At 40.0% G+C, this 21035-nt stretch overlaps 1 protein-coding gene across 2 annotated transcripts in view; it reads right to left on the bottom strand.

The window, feature by feature from the left end:
* The window catches only part of GABRG2 (gamma-aminobutyric acid type A receptor subunit gamma2), a 94819-nt gene that overhangs the window by 50277 nt on the left and 23507 nt on the right, over positions 1-21035 (bottom strand). For both annotated transcript variants that reach the window (XM_039483569.1, XM_039483570.1), the window contains exons 2-6: positions 10566-10714; positions 8790-8857; positions 6928-7148; positions 4941-5023; positions 4123-4260 (exon numbers count right to left, since the gene is read on the bottom strand). In XM_039483569.1, the coding sequence (XP_039339503.1) occupies positions 4123-4260; positions 4941-5023; positions 6928-7148; positions 8790-8857; positions 10566-10714 (659 nt within the window). The remainder of the gene's footprint in view (positions 1-4122; positions 4261-4940; positions 5024-6927; positions 7149-8789; positions 8858-10565; positions 10715-21035) is intronic.

The raw sequence follows: 21035 nt of genomic DNA, 5'->3' as shown, positions 1-21035 counted from the left end.
ATGATAGGTTGGCTCGTGATATTCTAGTCTTTCTTTTTTCTTTTGTAGAGGGCAATATTCTAGGGCCAGATTTCCAAATTTGGGCTGTCCCAATTGTGTGCTGATAGTTGTGTGTGTGTGTGTGTCTAACATGCTGGTTGTGTGTATGCACATTAGGGAGTTGCATGTGCAGGCCGTCATTTAGGCTGGGCTGTCAGGTCTTACACTTCTTATGTGTCACTTATTGTGATACCCAGGTCCCATTGGTTGTTCACTACTCTGTGTCAGCAGCTCCTGTGAGGCCTGACACACTCACCACACCTAACACATTGTTGTCATAATCTGTATCTAAAAGGTGTCATGTAAGACACCATATCAAAACTCACAACTCACTAGTCCTGAAAATCGTGGGGTGTATGTATGGCATGGGTACAAAGAGTTATAATTATGTTCTTAAAATGTGTTGGGCAACAATACATAAGCCCAGTCTGTCACAGATAAAAGAATGTGAATTTGCTTATCTGATCAGCCTAGTCCTTAGGCAGAGATAATGGACGTATGCTTACACATAGGGTAACAAAGCTATCAAAATAACAAGCAGTGGGGAAGACAGCACGGTGTCTATACCCCAGCAGCAGAGAGAAACTTTGTCTGGGCTTACTTTTCAAACAATACATTTCAAAGGTTTGCTGGACTATAAAAAGAAGGGGAGAGAACCCCATAGTTATCCTTCACCTAAGGAGTCAAGGAAACCAAGCGCTTTGAGCTCTGCGTGTTGTGTCCTGGCTAAAGGTTTAACCAGCCATGCTGGAAGAAAGTCCATGGTGAGAAAAACTTCTTTGAACAAAAGACCCTTGTTTGTTAAGTTGAGTTTTAGTCTTAGAAACACATTTTTACTTTTTCTTTGTTTGTACCCATTTCTATCCTTATTGCTTATACTTGGTATCATTGAAAGCTATGACCTTTTGTTAATAAACTTGTTTTACTTTTACCATAAACCAACACGGGGGGTTGACTGAAGTGAAGTGTTTGTCAACCCCAGTTAATAAGCTGCTGTGTACCGTCTCTTCAAAGGAGCAGCAAACTTGCTAAGGCTTTCTAGATGCTACAGCAGGGGTCGGCAACCTCTGGCACGCGGCTCACCAGGGTAAGCACCTTGGCGGGCCGGGCCAGTTTGTTTATCTGCCACATCGGCAGATTTGGTGGACCGTGGCTCCCACTGGCCGCAGTTCGCCGTCCCAGGCCAATGGGGGTGGCAGGAAGCTGCGGCCAGCACATCCCTCGGCCCGCAGCACTTCCTGCCGCCCCCATTGGCCATTTCCCTATTGGCTCTTCCAACACACCAAGTTGCCCCCAGTTGCCACTGCTCTAGGGGCCCATGAAGTAGTAATCCGTGACTGTTTATCATTACAGAGAAATGTCACACATGGAGCTACACAAAATTTGGCAGCTATGGTAAGGCCTTGTCAACTTTAGGGAGTTTTTTTCAAAAAATTCCCAATTATTGTGCCACTGATTTACACTATGGATCCACCACTAGGACTGCCACTAGTGCAGGTGGATAGAGTTCTAGGGACCAGACAGGCCATGCATGTGTCCAAATGCCTTACTTGTGCACACACGTTGGGGATTTCTTCATATAAGTTATGTATATGCAAATGTATCCATGAACGCTCGAGAGTCTGACTTTTAAACTCAGCTGAGGAATAAGCAGCATGAAATAAACACATAGGGAACAAAGGCATTGAATTTTGGACCCTGGGTAGAACAGCAGGAAGTATATTTTGGTTGCATTGTGTAAGTGTGAACCATGAACTGTGGCTACAAATGGAATGCATTGAAGAGTAAGGACACTGAGTAGAAATGAATCTTATGCATCTTGTCGTAACTGCAATTCTCCGCCTGATCATAAGGCACTTAGCTATATGCTATTATCTTTGGCCTGTCTGGCATTCAGTAGCTCTCATACTGACGTAGGAGCAGGATTCCCCATACTAATTTTGTTTATACGTGCGACCCTGCACACCTGCACTGGGTTGAATCAAGGCTAGACTCAGTTTTCATGCAAATAGCTCTAGCAATAAAAAACCGAGAAAAGAAAATAGAGAGAACATATGATAAACACTACAGGGAGGAGATGCCTATGAACACAATGTTTTTCCAAGTTGTCTGTGCAGCCCCAGCAGGCCTTTAAGAGAAGCTCGGCAGGACTAAGTTGCTTTGGAAAGCATTTCTTGTCACTGATCTCGTGTTGGCTAAAGTAGGTATTTACTGACTTTAAATGCACAATTAATATTGATTATTTTATTTGTTTAAGTAAATGAAAAAGGGCAATGTGCACCAGCATACTAATAACAAATATGAGCTTTAAATTATATTGGTTCTCTCAGAGCACTATCATGGTTTCTCAGACCAGATTAATGGTCCCACAGGAAGAGCTTTTCGTTTTGTGAGAATGCATCATTTCTTTCAGTGAACACTCTCTTAACATTACAAGGAACATCATCAAATGCTCTCGATTCACAAATGCAGGAAGCAGTGGAACAATGGAACTGAAGCTTGTAGCATGTTCAAATTGTATTACTTTCCCCTTCCAGCCAAATATTCTCCATTAGAGAATGGAAAAAAAAAACAAGGAAAGGGAAACAGCAAATAAAAGAAACACAAGTCAAGTCTGAGTGAAGTCAATGTGAGATTTGCTGCAGACTTTAATAGGAGCAAGACCAGACCCTAGAACCATCTACTTATTCATTGCTGTCTTTTGTGCATGTGCCTGTTTTTAGGGGCATGACTGAGGAGAGATTTTATGCTGATTATATATTTTTGCTCTGGGGGTGAGTGACTCAACCATGCCTTACACAATGCAAGTTATTAGTAGCTGTGTTCCACCACTCTCCCCTTGCCCTGCTTTGCACCTTTCATCTGCCAGAAACGCTGAAAGGTCAAACATTTCCTTAATGAGATGACAAAATATTTTCTACAGCAAGGATGGCAGAAGGTGCTTTAAGACAAATGTGACCACAGGCTAAGAAGCTTCAGTCCTTTTCTTCCTACCCAGAAGACTAAATATGTCATCAGTGGTTAATATCCACTTTCTCAGGAACTAGGAACCCGACATATCCTGAACCGCATTGTTTTCACTGCGTATAATGTACAAGCAGGCAGCTTTCAGCACTAGCATACCTCCTTTTGGATTATGCTGGCAATGTGACCCTTTTATTAATAATTATTATCATTAATTATTGTCACAAACCCACAGATCTCTTTGAACTTGTGGAATAAAATTTGGTATCATCAAAAGAAACCTCTTTCATTTCAGCTTTCCTTTTGAAAGTAAGAATCAACGACAAAAGAAATGTACATGAAAGAATATTAGTATGCAATACCCTTTTGGACCCTTAATAGCTTCCACCAGTCTCCAGATGGCTAATCCTTTCCACCACCAATGCTAGAGTGTATGTGTTTCTGACCTGATTTATTAAGTGGCATGCACTTTCCTGCCTAGTTAATGGAGTAATATTAAAAATGGTGACCTTCTTACTTTATCATTTTAAAGTCTATTACACATACTGAAGGAGGGTAACACAGATAGAAATATGGAGCAGAACTACCTGAGACACACCATATCTAGTTCATGGTAGCTTTTAATAATTCAGAGCTAGCTCTGAGTAAGGGGCAGTGTGCAGCTATGTTGCTGCAGCAAGGGACTTGTAACTTTGGGTCACAATTCTCTCCCTGGCTACCCCCTTGCTTTGGGGGAGGAGGGGAGGGAGGGACAGGTATCATGTAGTATGGCCCAATAGTAGCTTATTACCCTCTGCACAACTGCTCAGCTACACAGCCCAGTGTCCTTAGGGATCCAGTCAAGGCTCCACTTATTCTCTGCTACCCACTCCCTGTCCACCTCCATTGGAGGAGGGACTGTGGCCTCTGAGAGGCTGCTCTCTCCTTCCTGTGCTGCTGAGTGTGAAGGGCAAGCTTGTGCAAGAGACAGCATTTCATTTTGCAGGATACATGAAGATCTGGTGACTCATAAGGAGTTAAAATCAATTTGTTCTACTAATTGCCAGTGCTGAGCTCCATACATAACATAAAACAAAGAATTTGAATGAAAACAGATTAGAAAAAAACAGCTTATCTTACCTGAGGTTGTCTTCACCACCTCAGTGGAATTTCTCAGTCCAATAAAAGAAAACTGGTAGAGCCTCCAAGATCTGGTGTCTCCCACTTCCACCGAACTGCGTTTCCACTGGTAAATAATTTCTTCCCTGGGGTAGCCATCTTCAAGACAATTACAAATACAGCTTGTAATGTACGTTGTGGGAAACATGTTCATTTTCTATTTATCCAGAAAAATATGGAGCAACATAATTGGGGGAGGGGGGTATGTTAGTTACCTTTCAATTCATTTAATATTTTATTTATTTTCCAAAAGCACATTTTTGGATGCTTCCTCTTTTCTCCTCCCCCACCCCCGGCCTCACCCCGCCCCGCCCCGCGCCACCAACTTGAGACATCTAGGGCACAATCTGCCCCTTCTGAAGTCATTGTCAAATCTCCCATTTCACCCTATAGCTTGATTTCCGAGATGTCAACCCACATGCCAACAGTAGTCATGGAGTGACACGCGTATGCAACAAGTGTGACAAAGATACAGATCACAACATTTATTAATAAAAGCTAACTCTCATGGCAAGCATAATTAAGCATTATGAATATCTGTATATTCTCATATACGCTATGTGTCTCAAAGCACATGCCGTTCTCAAGTATAATTATTTATTATACTATATCTGTGAACATATACAATGTGTACACATTTACAGAATAAGTTCCAGATCCTCCCTGATCCAAATTCAGTTGAAGACAACAGATTGTGCTGATTTACCCTAGCTAAGAATCTGGCCCTAAGTATGTCAATGCAAATGAAGGTGGAACAGGTAATTTAACACACTACTTACAGCTTGAAAACTCCAGCGGACAGGAATGTTCATCCATTGGGAAGTTGTGCAACTGCAGCTGACACTCAGCATCTATTGTCAACCTAAAGAGAAGAGATGACAAAGATTTAGTATCAGAATATACAGCGCATGTCATAGTAATTTCTACTGAAAACTAGTGTGGCACACAAACCAAGATTCTTATCAACATGCCCCCAGCACACAAAATATACAAAACACAAAATATTATACACACATAAGCACTGTATACAATAGGTATAATTAAGACATGATGATGGGATTGAAATGGGAGCAAGGTTGGGCATCTAATAATTCTTTGCTCAGATTACTGCTTTTTTCTTCCTTTCTCATTTCATCCCTCATCAATCCAACTTCAAGATCGCCTAATATAAACCAAGAAGGCAAAGCAATCTGCTCATCAGATAATGATATTCTGATCTCTAAATACGATTTTTTCACTGGTGTCCTTGTTTAAAACTGTTTGAATTTACCACATGCTCCATAAATTCAGTGACAGTTTGGGTTTGTTTTCTGTTGTGGGGATGTTTTAATATCACTCACTAGCGTGAGTCCCGTTGGATCTTTCAGGCTTGCAAAAAAGCTTAAGTCTGTGTTAGTAATTCTACCTTGAGGGGCAAGTTTGGCTAGAACATACTCATACAAATGCCAAGATTCTCACTATTTTCATTAGAAAATCACTTAAGATTTGTTAGGGAATTTAGTGCTCATGAAAGTGAGTGACCAACAGCAGTGGCTACGCCAGGCATAATTCCGGCATGCACTGTGCAAGCTTCAACACACAAGTCTTTGTTCAATATATCATATTTCATCACTTCCAATACTCTTGTAATATGGGATCTTGACTCAAGCCAAGATTTATTATCAGGATTTGAATGTTACTGGCGCTGATCATGATGTTTAATAGAACTACTGATTACATGTTAATGTCAGATCACTAAAGAGAGAAACTGAGTGTTTTGAGGAGAAAAGTAGTGAGGTCTTAAGAGAGAAGAGAGCATGGCTTGAGATATTAAGACCTATTTAACATGTCAAAAGCAGATGTAGGATGTGATTTATCAGACTGACTTTGATTCACTCTGGATTTAAATTCCAATCATTTTCCTATTTCTTCCTCAAAATGTGATGAATAGTGAATGTAAAATAACTACAAAATAAAACTCTTGTAATTCAGATATTTCTTCCAACATTAAAAAAAATTCTTAACCAATGAAGAATGAAGAAATTTTTTACTAACCTGTAAGAAACCAAAAGGGAAATACATGAACAGATAGATACGTACATTGTCCTAAAAAACTTTGATGAATATAAACTCAATAGGCTTTGGATCAGACTCTAAAAGACTAATATAACCTCACCCATTTTGTCTTTATTTCCACAAGGATTTCCAGGAATTAAACATTTTTGACCTAGGAGCTTTATCTAGCTCCACTGAAGTCAAAAGGAGCATGAAATGAACTTGAATAAGAACAGGAAACTTTGATGCAAATTGGTCATAAATACTGATTAATTCAATCAATGATTTTAAAATCCTCTAATTTAATAGCTAGAAGAGAAATGATAAGAGTGGCAAAACAACTGGTAAGCGATAAATTGTAAACACAAATCAGGGACAAGATTGTGATACCCTTATATTGAATAGTTCCTTACGCCTCATGTAGTTCTATTTACTTTAGTGAGATTCCTTGAGGAATAGGATAGTAAAATCTGGATGGAAAGAGACCCTTAAATATCCAGCCTTCTAAATAGATGAAGTACAAATTATCTCAACTCATTTCTCATTTACCAGGACATTTTAAAACTACAATCAGACAAGTTATGTTCTAAGTTATGCATTCCGGTTATGTTTAAATCTCTCCTATGATTAGAAATTAATTTATAAGGTATTTCCTATTCACATTGCAATTGCAGAAAATGTACTTCTTTGGCTTTTCCTTGAGGAACCAAATTTAAATTCAAGTGTAAATACCTTAGTGTATATAGCACTCTGCCATCATTCCAGATCCTGAGCATCCTATTGGGCGTTGTTATCCAATGAGCATCAGCCTTCTTGGAGTTTCGGAAAAATGTATCTGGTATCCAGATCTTCCCAACCATGTTACTGTTCAGTCGGAGCACTTTTATCGTGCTGTTGAATTTCAGACGTCTGTCATACCAGGTTTGGGCGAAAAATATATCGATTGTGTATTCCTGTTCATTAACCAGAAATAGTAGTGAAAACATTGTGCATGGCAGTGTCAGAGGTGCACTTTTAAAAGCATTTCTCTGAAAAACCTGAGAAAGTATTTGCAGTCACTACAAGAGGGATTGATGATAAAGCTGGTTGAAAAACTTATTTGATAAATGTTGTGATTTTTATTTTCAAAAATGTTTGATGCTCCTTCCCCCCCACTCCATTATTCACCCAGTTATAACTGATAGCTGCTGGTTGTATCTTTTTCAAGTCAGTATGTGTCCCTCCCACCGTCCAACCAGTCTTAGTTGGGAGAGGTGTGTTTGATCAGTTAGGTAGGGGATACACAATCCCTAGGGTCCTGTGAGGAGGCATGGAAAGAAGGGGAAGGCTTAGCTGAGCTGGAACCTCCCCTTTCTCCCTGCCCTGGCACCCAGAATGCACATGGAAGTCATGCCTGATCAGGGAGTGGGGTCAGTGGAAGGGAGAGAATTCTCTGCCTCTTTATGTCCTCCCGTTGGCCAGTCTGTGGTAAGGAAGGAAGACTTGATTGTCCCTTATGCTTGTCCCCTTGCTGCAGCCATTCTGCAGATCTTAGAGGTGTAGTTTGAACTGTGTTTCCAAGAGGCTGTGGGTCTGGCCAGTCACTAGTTTGGGGCATGAGGAAAATATTTGTTTCATATGGCAAGATTGGCAAGGTGTCTGAGCAGGGTTTTTTTCTCCTTCCTTGCAGCATCCTGGAGGTCCAATTCTAGGTTAGTTAAGAGAGAAATTTAAAAGCTTTAAGTTAATAAGTGACATTTGTAATTTTGTTGCAATTTGCAGTCACTGAGAAGATCAAAGGGGCCAGCTACCAACGGTAAACATAAGAGACCCAGTAGAAAGCTGGTGGACCCTATCAGTGTGCAGACCTTAAGTCTTCACTTTCTAACCTTTCATGTACACCTTCATTCCACCTCATGGAGAGAGGGGGAGAGGATTCAGAGGTGTACTGAATCCTAGGGATCAGGCAGAAGGGAGCCACCCCTAACTATGGGATATTTGACATCAGGTCATTTAAAACCACACTGGATCAAAGTAAATGTCAGGTATTTCCAGTGGAAGGTCTATCACCCTCCAAAAATTAAAAGTTAATTAAATTGCAAATCCATCCCTCCATCTCTGCTTCATTCTACTGTGTGTCATGATCAATGTCTGTATTTCTATATCAAACATTGCCTCTAACACAAATGTTATGATGTACGTATTACACAGGCTGTTTCTGGCTGTGAGATGACACGAATACTAAAGTGTTGGCCCCTCCTCACCCAAATTATCAACAAGTTCTGGACAGGATCTTGCAAGCTCTTCCATGATTAAATAAGGGACCACAATATGGTTGCACAATTGTGAACTAGAAACCATGTAATAATGTTAAACACACTCACACCATTTTCTGATATAAAGAAAACCTTCGCTTCCACTTCCCCTTACAACCATGCCCCACTCTTCTCCATGAGAATGATATAATAAGGCTTTTAAAATAAAATACATACAGTGCAAGTGTCAAAAATAATGGACGCATAATTGCACTGCAACTATAAAGGAATTATTGCATGCATCAAACCGAATATACCAATCATTAGAAGTGTAGCAAAGTGTTAAAAACAGTTACCTACCATATTGATAGCATTCACTGGACCGATGCTATTTACATACATGTCAGTGTGAATTACTGTTGGTTTCACTGCAAGTAAAACAATAAGAATTGCTAATACAAATGAAGGTTAAAATCCACTACATAAAAACCACACATAAGGTTATTATTTTGGAGTGTCTATTTTGTGTGTGGTTGGGGAGTGGGAAGTGTGTGTGTGCGTGTGTGTGTGTGTGTGTGTATGTGTGTAAGAGAGAAACACAGATTTCCAAACAGCAAATATAGTACAAAATAAATTTTACAGCAATAATTCTAGTTCCTCAATAGACAGAGATACTTCAGAGCCGGATTCTGATTGCACTTATACTGGTGTAAATGAGGAATAATTATTGGACTCAAAGGCAATGCACTGGTGTGAGTGAGATCAGAATGATGCTATGCCCATGTGGTGGTGTCTGTGTAGGGGACCTTGTTTCTCAAAAACATATTTTATCAAATGCTACTCCTTGAGAAAACAAACACTTTTTTCACAGTCCTCTTACACTGTGTTTCATCACTCATTTCACATGATGGGACTCAATGCAATGTGACTGGCATAGCCTGAAGTGATATCTGCAGATAAACAATCACTTCATGAGCCCAAAACAACATTTGGGGCTTGCAAAACAGGAACGGAAAACAATTGTTAGACTAACTTAGTTTGAAATATTGTTCCCCCACTTTGACCATATTAATTCCAGACACTCTTAACTAAAACAAACTCAAACTTCCCAGATTATTTTTATAGATGTTCCACTCCTTTTATTCCCTAAATACTGGGATTGGGAGAACAAGCCATACAGCATTTCTGGTTATATGTGTTTCATTGGGAATTCCCCTGCTATTTTTACAATGTGTAAGTAAATATTATCATTGGGTGTTACCCACATAAACACTCAGGTTAACTTTCTTTGTGGAGTAGGTAAAAATTGTCATCCTTGGTTTTAAACCTCTTCACAGACTTGCTTGAGCTAACCTATTTCATGGAGCTTGCTTCCCCCTACTTCCCTTTGTTTCTCTAGTCCATGACTTCTCTGCTCCTTTCCACTCTTATTATTATTATTATATGAGACCCTTCACTTCTGTAGCTTTTATGATCTGGGATAGACTTCATATGTTGCTTCACTTCTTTAACTACTCGATTGCTTTTCTAAGCTCATATGAAAACCCATATGAGTGAGAGCCTCAGCTGATGAAAATGGATATAAACTTCAATGATGCTATGCTCATTACTTCAGCTGAGGATCTAATCCATATTGTCTCCCTTTTTCTGTACTCCTTTCTATCCTCTCCATCTGCTGCTATGTATTATTTGTAACTCTGTGACTGTATAATTTAACTGTTTAGAGCACTTAGTGATTCTCACCAACATTTACAAATCTGAATGCTTAAAGTTAAACGCCTAACTCCATGTTTAGGCACAAAATCGAAGTGGCCTGATTTTCAAAGTAGTTGAGTTTCTGCAGCTTCAGCAATTTCAATAGAATTTGTGGGTGCTCAGAACTATTGCAAATCAGGCCACTTAGGTGCCTTGAGATGGATTTATCAGCCTATCCTTATACACCCTTATACACAAGTCTGACTTACACATCTTGGCCAGAGAGTTTATGATAGATATTTTAAAAAATGAAGTTATATTGTATTATATTATGTTTTCATACCTTCTTTGTGTGGATTATGCTTCCAATACATATATTGCAATGTGAGAATTCTCTTCCTCCAGCCCCCATTTCAATTAAAAATAGGTTAGAAAACACACCTCCTATGTCAGGTCTCAGTTTGTTGTCATATCCCTCCAGCAAGCCATTTAAAATCAGGGTGACATCACTCTCATGGACTTTGGGAGTCAAAACCCATGTTTTGTTGGATGTATAATCTTCATAGTCATCATCCCCCTTTTGGCTAGAACTGTGAAAGAAAGAAAATTGAAGAACAAGAAAGTATTGAAAAATCCGAATGTTGGAATTACATCCATACACAGCCCCTTTCGAAAGCGTGCTAAATGAATAATCCTGTTCTAATAGCACTGTAGTACTTCACAAAGCATTACACAATGTTGCCCATTTTACGACAGAAATATTGTAGACAGGATGTCGCTTATTACCTAAGGTTAAAGCTCACTTTAGTGAACTTTCCTTTGGCATAACAGAGATCATTTCCTGTGTATTCTATGGTACATCAATGCTTCTGTCCTTTGAGACATCTGTTTCTTCTACTCTTGACTCAGCTGGGACCTAGTATAAAAAAATCTCTCGTTGTCACTTAGTTTATGCAAAACTCCAGTAGAATATTACTTTGTACGGACACCAGGTACTTGCATTATTTCCCTTTGAGATGATAACTTGACATACCCTGTTAATGACAGGACCAATAATTAGATGAATTCAGACAAACTGTCATGTGGCCTCACTACTCTATGACGAGCCTGAGTTTGTTGCACAACTGGAAAGTTCAACACAAATCGTTTTGGACTTGGTTTTCACTTTCCCTTTTGCTCACCAGAGGCCAACCAAAAATAAAAGAGACGATTTGCAATTTTTTTTCTGTCACCAGACTAGGACTCACAGGAAATCCAGTAATCCAGCTCTCATACTATAGAAAGGGCAAGTCAGATGCTGAGAACTGTAAATTACAGCTTGCGTTTTCTTCGAAATGCCTGGTTCTAATACCAGGGAAAGTGATATTTCTCTGGCACAGTGTTAGCAGATACTGTGCAAGCTCTTTCACACAGCTCTGCCGATGCTCCTCTATCCTGAGCTGCTGCAAGATTCTTCCTATTCCAGCCTTCAGATCGTTCTTGATTTGAGACTGTTATTGGTGCTGAAAACATGCTAAATTATATGGGGTGTTCACAAATAGGAACTAAAAGGAGGTCATCACACTCATTTTTGCTTGAGAACACAGTCTCATATCCATAATGTGCGAATTATAGCCACACCTGTAAGAGGCACTAGTGGGGGAGGGGTACAGGAACTCTATTTGCTGGATCATCAGCTGTGCTGAACTCATGCTTGAAGGGAGGCAACCCTAGTGCAAATAAGTGCAGCCATGGGATCCCCAGCGACCACTGTACTGGCCCAGAACTGCAGTGAGCTAAGAGCCCAAACTTTCATCCTTAGATCACCATCTCTTTGCCTCTGGCCCACTCTAGAAAACCCTTCTGTAGAGGGAAGAAGGCTGGGTGACATAAAGCCAACTATGCTTCCCCTATGCCACCACGGGATTCCAGCAGCACAAATGAGATTTAACGAGGGCTGAAGATCTGGATCAGTTTCTCATCCCTTCCCATTACAATATCATGGGAAGAAGCCTTAATGAAGCAGCATGCTTTCCCTGGTCGTGATCATGCAAGGTTGTTAATGTCTCTGAGAGGAGCCGAATGCCCTGCCCTTGAAGTCCATGGGATTTAAAGGCATTTGGCATCTGTCAGGAAGCAGTGCAGGACTGGACTCCATAGTGGAAGACACGGCTATTTGGTGATGCCATCAAAACCACATTCCAGAGGAGATAAGGCTGGAACAAGGTCAGCACTGCCTTCCCTGTACACAAGCTAGCACTTGGAAGCTGATACTGGAGGTAGTGCATGCTATACCTTTTAAACATGTTTAGCAATACCATTGTTGTGTGCACTCCCCCAGGCATCCCTCTGTACTGCTTAGGCATCATGTGCCACCAGCCATCACTGGTCAGATACTACATAATCCTCCTCCACCCAGCCAAAGAGAGATGCACATAATTGAGCCTTTAATGTTTATTGGCGATCAAGAGGACAATTTTTAATTGGCACTGTGCTGCATAACTCTCCGCTATGTAGAGACAAACCGGGCACGGATAATTAAATTGGTGAGGGAAGCTGGTTTATTCAATGGTCTGGAGTTTCAAACATTTAATTGCATTTCAAAGGAACAAATCTCAGGCAATATACACCCTCCTGTATGGCGCAAGAAGCCATATAATCTATATTGCAAACACGGGATTGGATTATATGTTTTTTAATCTGTATGAAATGCATAGAAAACCCAAAGTAATTTATCAAAGTCATGTGTCTTTGATGTAATCAATTAATCGTTTTTTCAGAGTTCCTTCTGAAGAAGAATTTTCTATTTTCCTACGTGAAAAAGAAACTCTAAATAAAACATCTCTTCACTCACAGAACACAGTCCTGAATATGAGGGAGGGGAACAAGGTTTAAATCTTGAGCTGCTGATTACAATGGTTACAATGACAGAGAGAATAGTATTCTTATTTGGCCTAAAAGGATAATACTGAAGACACAGTCCACAAAAGACCTTACAGCCTGGATTCAAAGTTTTATGTTGTCTGCTTTGTACTGCTCTGGTGACACAAAATTGCCATAAACCCAATTTAACTGACCAGTGAAGCCAAGTTTATTACAGCTGTGTTGCATCATCAGAGCAGTGCAAGGCAGCCAGAGCGAGATGGTGAATCTGGCTACACGGAGTCAGTGGACAATGAATCTTCAGTAACTGTATTCTTATCTGAACTAATAGTCAGTCTTTTATGAGTAAACCTAAGCAGAAGATTAGACCAAGTAGGAGATTTTGTTTAAACTTGTTTATTTTTAATGTTACTCTTTGGTGCCCTTCTTTTACATTTTATAATTTATATTTTTGATTAAGTGAATATAGATATATTTTAAAATATCCACATAAAAGCTGGTTTACACAAATGCAAATATAACCTGGTAAATGTTGCCTGTGATTTAACAGCAGATTTTTAAAAAAATGCATTTACTAGACAAACAGTGATGAAATTTAATATTGGGCATGCTCTGGGTATATAAGAAAGCAACTATTAAATTGTAAATCATAACCCTGACAGAGGAGGCTGGTCATGCTCTGATCAATGCTGGATGCAAATCAGGGACAAAAATGCCCCCCACTGTAGATGTTAGTTTTATGATCAGAAAACTTGCTATGTGAAAATGGCATCTCCTCACACAACAGAGCTGCACCTTGTGTCACTGAGAGACAAAAATCAAGTTTTTGCTACCTTAGACAGTAAGCATTAATTTTTGCAGAGTCCACAGTTATAAGATAGTGAGCTATAATGCATTCTGCTCATGCATCTAATGAAGGAACATTAATCAAAACCATGCCATTTCATGAACATAAGAACATAAGAAAGGCCGTACCGGGTCAGACCAAAGGTCCATCTAGCCCAGTATCTGTCTACCGACTGTGGCCAATGCCAGGTGCCCCTGAGGGAGTGAACCTAACAGGCAATGATCAAGTGATCTCTCTCCTGCCATCCATCTCCATCCTCTGACGAACAGAGGCTAGGGACACCATTCTTACCCATCCTGGCTAATAGCCATTTATGGACTTAGCCACCATGAATTTATCCAGTCCCCTTTTAAACATTGTTATAGTCCTAGCCTTCACAACCTCCTCAGGTAAGGAGTTCCACAAGTTGACTGTGGATATAATACAGTTTGGCCCACCAAATGTTATTACTGGTGATGATTCACAAGCCAAAAGTTAGTGTTTCAGGCCTCAAGATACATTTTAAGGACTAATATGTAGAAAAGAGTTCCATCTTTTTACTTGTAAACTAAGCAAATGTGGTATAAAAATCCTACAGAGAGCAATAAACCTGGGAACCCCATGATACTATTTTTAGAGTGACTATTCAGAATAGAACCTGGCTTTAAATTGAATAAATTCTCATATAGCAATATTTCTACAATCATATCGGTATTTATTTCAGAGATCTAAAGTACATACCAAGAAGAAATTCTCTCCTAGCTCTCTAAAATGAGTTTGCTTCATAGTGTTTCTGTCTTATTTAAATAATGTATGACTTCCAACTTCTAGCTCTAAAGAGCATTTTAGGGGGAAAAAGAACAATTTTAACAGCTGTCTCTTGTTTATGCAATGTTGAGTAGAATTTACAAATTTGTAAATGTTCCCTTTGGCAGTACATGAAAAAATATTTAAAACTCTTTTTCCTTGTGTGTTTTATATACTTACAATCTATTAGTTTGAATTCTTTAATTTTTTTTAAGATTAAAGTATGCCCAATACTGCTAATCTCTCAATTATATTTAGATATGAAGGACATATATAGCATTTTAGAAGACCATGTCTATTATATTGATAGAAAAAGAAAATATAGTGCAGAGCCGAATGTATATGGAAAATAAAAACTCTCAAAAGTGAAGAAATGGAACACAGTAGATGATACAATAGGAGCTAGAATGCTAAGGGACCAATAAGACTTCTTGAAATATCATGCATAGTTATCTATCTAACTGGAAGTTCTTCTGGTCTGTGTTTGTACAGAGCCTCACACAATGGCCCAATTTTGATTGGAGCCTCCAGGTGGTAATGTAATACAACTATATTATTAAGTATTATGATATGCTCTTTTAAAAAATATTTAAGTTGAGAACATCTCCTCATACTACCAATGTTTTCTATTCCCAATTGACAGTTCCTGAGTGGTGATGAGCACCCGTAGCTCTCATTGACTTCATGGGGACTTGAAAGTATTCAGCACCTGGCAGGATCAGGCCTAATAGTATTTAAGGATGGGAGAGTTTAGGACTTTTCAGATTTTTTTTTGAGACGACTACAGACAACTTTGTTGATTTGCAGCCCACTAGTACTAAAGACTCCATCTCATCCTTGATGATGAATTACAGGAGTGGGACAGTGATCTGTTTGCTCTCCAGGGAGGTGGTGTCTACTAAACCTTCATCAGTTGCCACTTCTGGCATTTTGAAATCCCAAACCTAAAAGGAAGTCAAAGGCTTCATGAGTGATTAATGAAGGGACAGTCAGTCTGATACCTAATGAAAGTTATGTTCTTAAAGCCCCATTCATATTCTTAGGATCCTCTGAGCCCATATTATCAGAAACAGACTGGTCTATCTTCCAAGTGTTTTCAGCATCATGAAACTAAACTGGTAAAATTCTCCTATCAAGATTATTTGGAAACACTTCAGGAATTATCTTTTTTATCCTTATGAATACTAGAGGACTTCAGATGGAATACTCAAAACAAGTAAGCAAATGTACATTCCTATCTTGCTAATGTGCATTAAAGCATATTTTTTAAGAAGTTAATTTGTTTTAGCAATTTTGACACAATGATATGCCCTCCTATCCTGTTGACACCCTGGAAGAATAAAATATATGAATTCAAGCCATTTTATTAGAGATGTTTGGTCTACTGTTTTGAGGTAGAACTTCCTGAGTTCTAATCCCTGCCATAAGCCAACTCTTTCTCTAGTTTTGGACAAGTCACTTAATGTCTCTACCTCCGTTTTCCCATCTGAAAAATCCAAATAATAGTAATACCATTATAGGTCAGACTCTGATCTCCTAGCTTAATATTTAATAGAACTTTAATTTCAATGGGAGTACTTCTTCAGAAAAGTACTATTTAGTGTGACTAAAGGAGTCATAATCAGGCCCTTAGAAACTGATCCCGAAAACACTTATGTTCCTATATAATCTGCCATGCTTGAAGAGTTACTTATGTGCATGTTTGCATGATTCTGTTTGCATTTCAGTGGAACTCCTCACTTGACTCAAGCTACTGACATGCATGTTTGCAAAGTCCTTTGAAGATGAAAGTTACTAAACACTAATCATTATTTATTAAATTAGATGAGAGAATGCGTAAATTTAGATCCAAAGACACCTCATCGGGGGGTGACAACACAAGACTGGGAATCAGGAGATTTTAATTGTATTTAATGTATGTGTATTTAAATGTGTCTGTCTAAAGCTCAAGGCACACATGGATCCGTTCACAAATGCATACAAAACTAAGAGTCAATTCCCAGTAGTGTTAAAGATTTTGGACTTTGGGTAATGTAGCCTTTTTTGTCTCAGCTTTCCCAACTCTAAAATGTGGATGGCAATACCAGCCCTACCGTAGAGTGGACTTAGCATTTAATTCATAATGTTCATTAAGCTCTTCAGATGGGTGGCATTATAGAAGTGCAAGTCTTATTCAAGTTGTTAACTATTATGGGCCAGATCTTTAGGTCCTATGCTGATTTCATAGAATCATAGGGTTAGAAGAGACTGCAAGGGTCATCTAATCTAAACTCCTGCCAAGATGCAGGATTTGTTGTGGCTAACCATCCAAGACAGATGGCTATCCCAGCTCCTTTTCAAAATCTCCAGTGAAGGAGCTACCACAACCTCCCTAGACAGTCTGGTTCATTGTCCTACTGTTCGTACAGTTAGGAAGTTCCTGAGATTTAATTTAAATCTGCTATGATGTAGTTTGAATCCATTGCCTCTTGTCCTGCCCTCTGTTGTAAGAGAACAACTTTTCTCCACCTTTTTTATGGCAGCTTCTCAAGTATTTGAAGACCGCTAACATTTCCCCCTCTTAATCTCCTCTTTTCCAAACTTAAACATACCCAATTCCTTCAGACTTTGCCCATGTGGCTTGCATTCCATCCCTTTGATCATCTTTGTCACTTGCCTCTGGATCCTTTCCAGTTTCTCTACATGCATTGACCAAAATTGGACAGTACTCCAGCTGAGCCCTAACCAGTGCTGAGTACCATGGTACTATCACCTCCAATGACTTGCATGCTATGCATCTATTAATGCAGCCTAAAATTGCATTTCCTTCTTTTGCAACACCATCGCATTGCTGACTCATGTTGAGATTGTGATCTACCCCAACTCCCAGTTCCTTCTCAGCAGTGCTGCTGCCAAGCTAGTTTGCCCTCATTTTGTATTTGTGCATTTGGTTTTTCTTCCCTAAATGTAGCATCTTACATTTGTCTTTGTTGAATTTCATTTTGTTTTCTATAGCCCGTTTCTCCAATTTATCAAGGTCCCTCTGAATGTTAGCTGTATCTTCCAAAGTGTCGGCAACCCTCTCCCCCAAACTTTGTGTAATCTGCAAATTTGATCAGTATACTCTTTATTTCTACATCAGGTTTGGCATAATAGAAGTTAAACAACACCAGACCAAGAACAGATCCCTGTGGAACCCCACCTGAGACCTCTCTCCAATCTGACATCATTCCATTATTAATTATTCTTTGTGGTTATGTATCCACTTAATGGTAGTTCCTCTGAGCCTGCATTTCTCCAGTTTACTTATCAGAATGTCATGTGGGACTGTGTCAAAATTCTTGCTGAGGTCCAGGTATATTATGTAGGTATATTAACTCATGTGTTAGCTAATCTTGTAGAATGACTCATCCACTTCTTCCTCCTGATTTGGTGATCTACAAGAGACTCCCACCATAACATCACTACTACTCTTTTCCCTTTTTATTCTCACCCAGAGACTCTGTTGGTCTGTTGCTCACTTCCTCTTGGACCTCAGAGCAAGTGTATACATTCTTGACTTACAGCGCAACATCTCCTCATTTTTTTCCATACCTATCCTTCTGGAATAAGCTGTATTCCTCCATGTTGGTACTCCAATCAGGTGAGTTGTCTCACTAAGTCTCTCAGTTAAGTCATAATTTTCTTCATATACCATGACATCCTGTGGCACCGGAACTCTTTTAATGGTGGGGGTGCTGAAAGCTGGGGCTGGACAGGGATAATAGGGCAAAGTCTGGGGACAGGCATGGGGCCAGAAGTGGAGCCATGTAGCCAGGACCCTGTGTGCAGTGCCAGCAGCAGAGCCCCAGATGTGGGGCCAGTGGCCAGGATCCTGGGAACAGAGCCCCAGGAGTGGGACCCTGGGTGCGAGGCCAGCGGCTGGGAAGCTGGACCCGAGCCTAGGTGCAGGGCCGGGGACCTGAGTGCGGGGCCCCGGCACGGAGTCACAGGGCCAGCAGCTGGGGAGCAGAGGCCGGGACTCAAGCCCCAGGCTGGGGAGTCGAGGCCTGGGCACAGGGCCAGCAGCGCCACATAAAACCCGGAGTGCTGCAGCACTTCCCGCCCCTATAGTTCCTGCGCCTATGCATCCTACTTGTAATACCAGCTGAGGATCCAGTCCTCTATATTTATTGCAATACCAACTGTTCACACTTCTGGTGATGACTATTCTCAGGAGGGCAAATGTAGTCTCTATATCCCTAGTTATGGAAGCCCTTTGATGGTATAGATGGTTCTCTTGTGCAAGCAGATGAGGTTTGCAGCCCTTAACTAGCACAAAGCCCAGTTCCATTGACATGTGCTCTTCCTCAGTGCACAAGAGTGGAGGATAGCAGGGTTAAAGGATCATCCCTTCCCAAGTATCCTGCTCCCATGGTGGAGTTGTGTTGGTGCAATGGGGAGTTACTTTATTCAGTCAGTGGGCTGATGCAGCCTGTGAAGAGCAGCTCCTCAGCTCTTGGGAGGGGATACTTTCCTCCTCCTCTTCTCTGGGCTGTCTAGGGACACACCCATAGTGCAACCCAGTACTCACAGACATGGCCAGTGTGCTTATATGCTACTCTTTAAATAAATACAAAGAATGGAAATGCACATCTTCATTGTGTATCTGCTCCTGCTCCTAATATTTTGCCACTACTTTAAATGAGGTTAAGGTACAAGAAGTGACCTCAAAAATGACATTTCAGTGTCTTAAATATATTCTCCCTTAGAGAATTTGGAGTTGAGTTTGTTTGGTTCAGAATTCAACATAACAGGCCTAATTATCTATTTCTGTACTATCATGATTTATTTAGTTTCTTATACAATGCCTATCATTACACTTTTGGATTGCTTTTTTGCTAGCCCTCATTTAATCCATGACCATTCAGGTTTCTGTTTGCAAAGAGTAATGCATGTAGCTGGCAGTTTCCTCAAGGGGAGACCAACTCCTGTTTGAAGTTTATTTGGAGTAACTCTAATCAAGTCAAAATTATCCAAATCAGAGACAATTTAGTGTAATTGAGAGGTGAATCAGACACAATTTCTTGGCCAGCTACACCTAGCATGTGAAAATCAAGTTGCACTCTTTCTGATTTCTATATTATCCCACAAGGGGAGAGGCAACTCTAGATTTAATCCTGAGTGGAGCGCAGGAGCTGGTCCAAGAGGTAAATATAGCGGGACCGCTTGGAAATAGTGACCATAATACAATAACATTCAATATCCCTGTGGTGGGAAGAACACCTCAACTGCCCAACACTGTGGCATTTAATTTCAAAAGGGGCAACTATACAAAAATGAGGGGGTTAGTTAGCAAAAGTTAAAAGGTACAGTGACTAAAGTGAAATCCCTGCAAGTTGCATGGGCCCTTTTTAAAGACACCATAATAGAGGCCCAACTTCAATGTATACCCCAAATTAAGAAAAACAGTAAAAGAACTAAAAAAGAGCCACCGTGGCTTAACAACCATGTAAAAGAAGCAGTGAGAGATAAAAAGACTTCCTTTAAAAGGTGGAAGTCAAATCCTAGTGAGGCAAATAGAAAGGAACACAAACACTGCCAACATAAGTGCAAGAGTGTAATAAGAAAAGCCAAAGAGGAGTTTGAAGAACGACTAGCCAAAAACTCTAAAGGTAATAACAAAATGTTTTTTAAGTACATCAGAAGCAGGAAGCCTGCTAAACAACCAGTGATGATCAAAATACAAAAGGAGCGCTTAAAGACGATAAAGTCATTGCGGAGAAACTAAATGGATTCTTTGCTTCAGTCTTTACGGCTGAGGATGTTAGGGAGATTCCCAAACCTGAGCTGGTTTTTGTAGGTGACAAATCTGAGGAACTGTCACAGACTGAAGTGTCACTAGAGGAGGTTTTGGAATTAATTGATAAACTCAACATTAACAAGTCACCGGGACCAGATGGCATTCACCCAAGAGTTCTGAAAGAACTCAAATGTGAAGTTGCAGAACTATTAACTAAGGTTTGTAACCTGTCCTTTAAATCGGCTTCGGTACCCAATGACTGGAAGTTAGCTAATGTAACGCCAATATTTAAAAAGGGCTCTAGGGGTGATCCCGGCAATTACAGACCAGTAAGTCTAACATCGGTACCGGGCAAATTAGTTGAAACAATAGTTAAGAATAAAATTGTCAGACACATAGAAAAACATAAACTCTTGAGCAATAGTCAACATGGTTTCTGTAAAGGGAAATCGTGTCTTACTAATCTATTAGAGTTCTTTGAAGGGGTCAACAAACATGTGGACAAGGGGGATCCGGTGGACATAGTGTACTTAGATTTCCAGAAAGCCTTTGACAAGGTCCCTCACCAAAGGCTCTTATGTAAATTAAGTTGTCATGGGATAAAAGGGAAGGTCCTTTCATGGATTGAGAACTGGTTAAAGGACAGGGAACGAAG

This window comes from Mauremys reevesii, linkage group 8 (genome assembly GCF_016161935.1).
Source record: "Mauremys reevesii isolate NIE-2019 linkage group 8, ASM1616193v1, whole genome shotgun sequence".
Classification (NCBI taxonomy): domain Eukaryota; kingdom Metazoa; phylum Chordata; order Testudines; family Geoemydidae; genus Mauremys; species Mauremys reevesii.
Note: the sequence above shows the minus strand (reverse complement) of the source record. Positions and strands in the feature narration are given on the sequence as shown.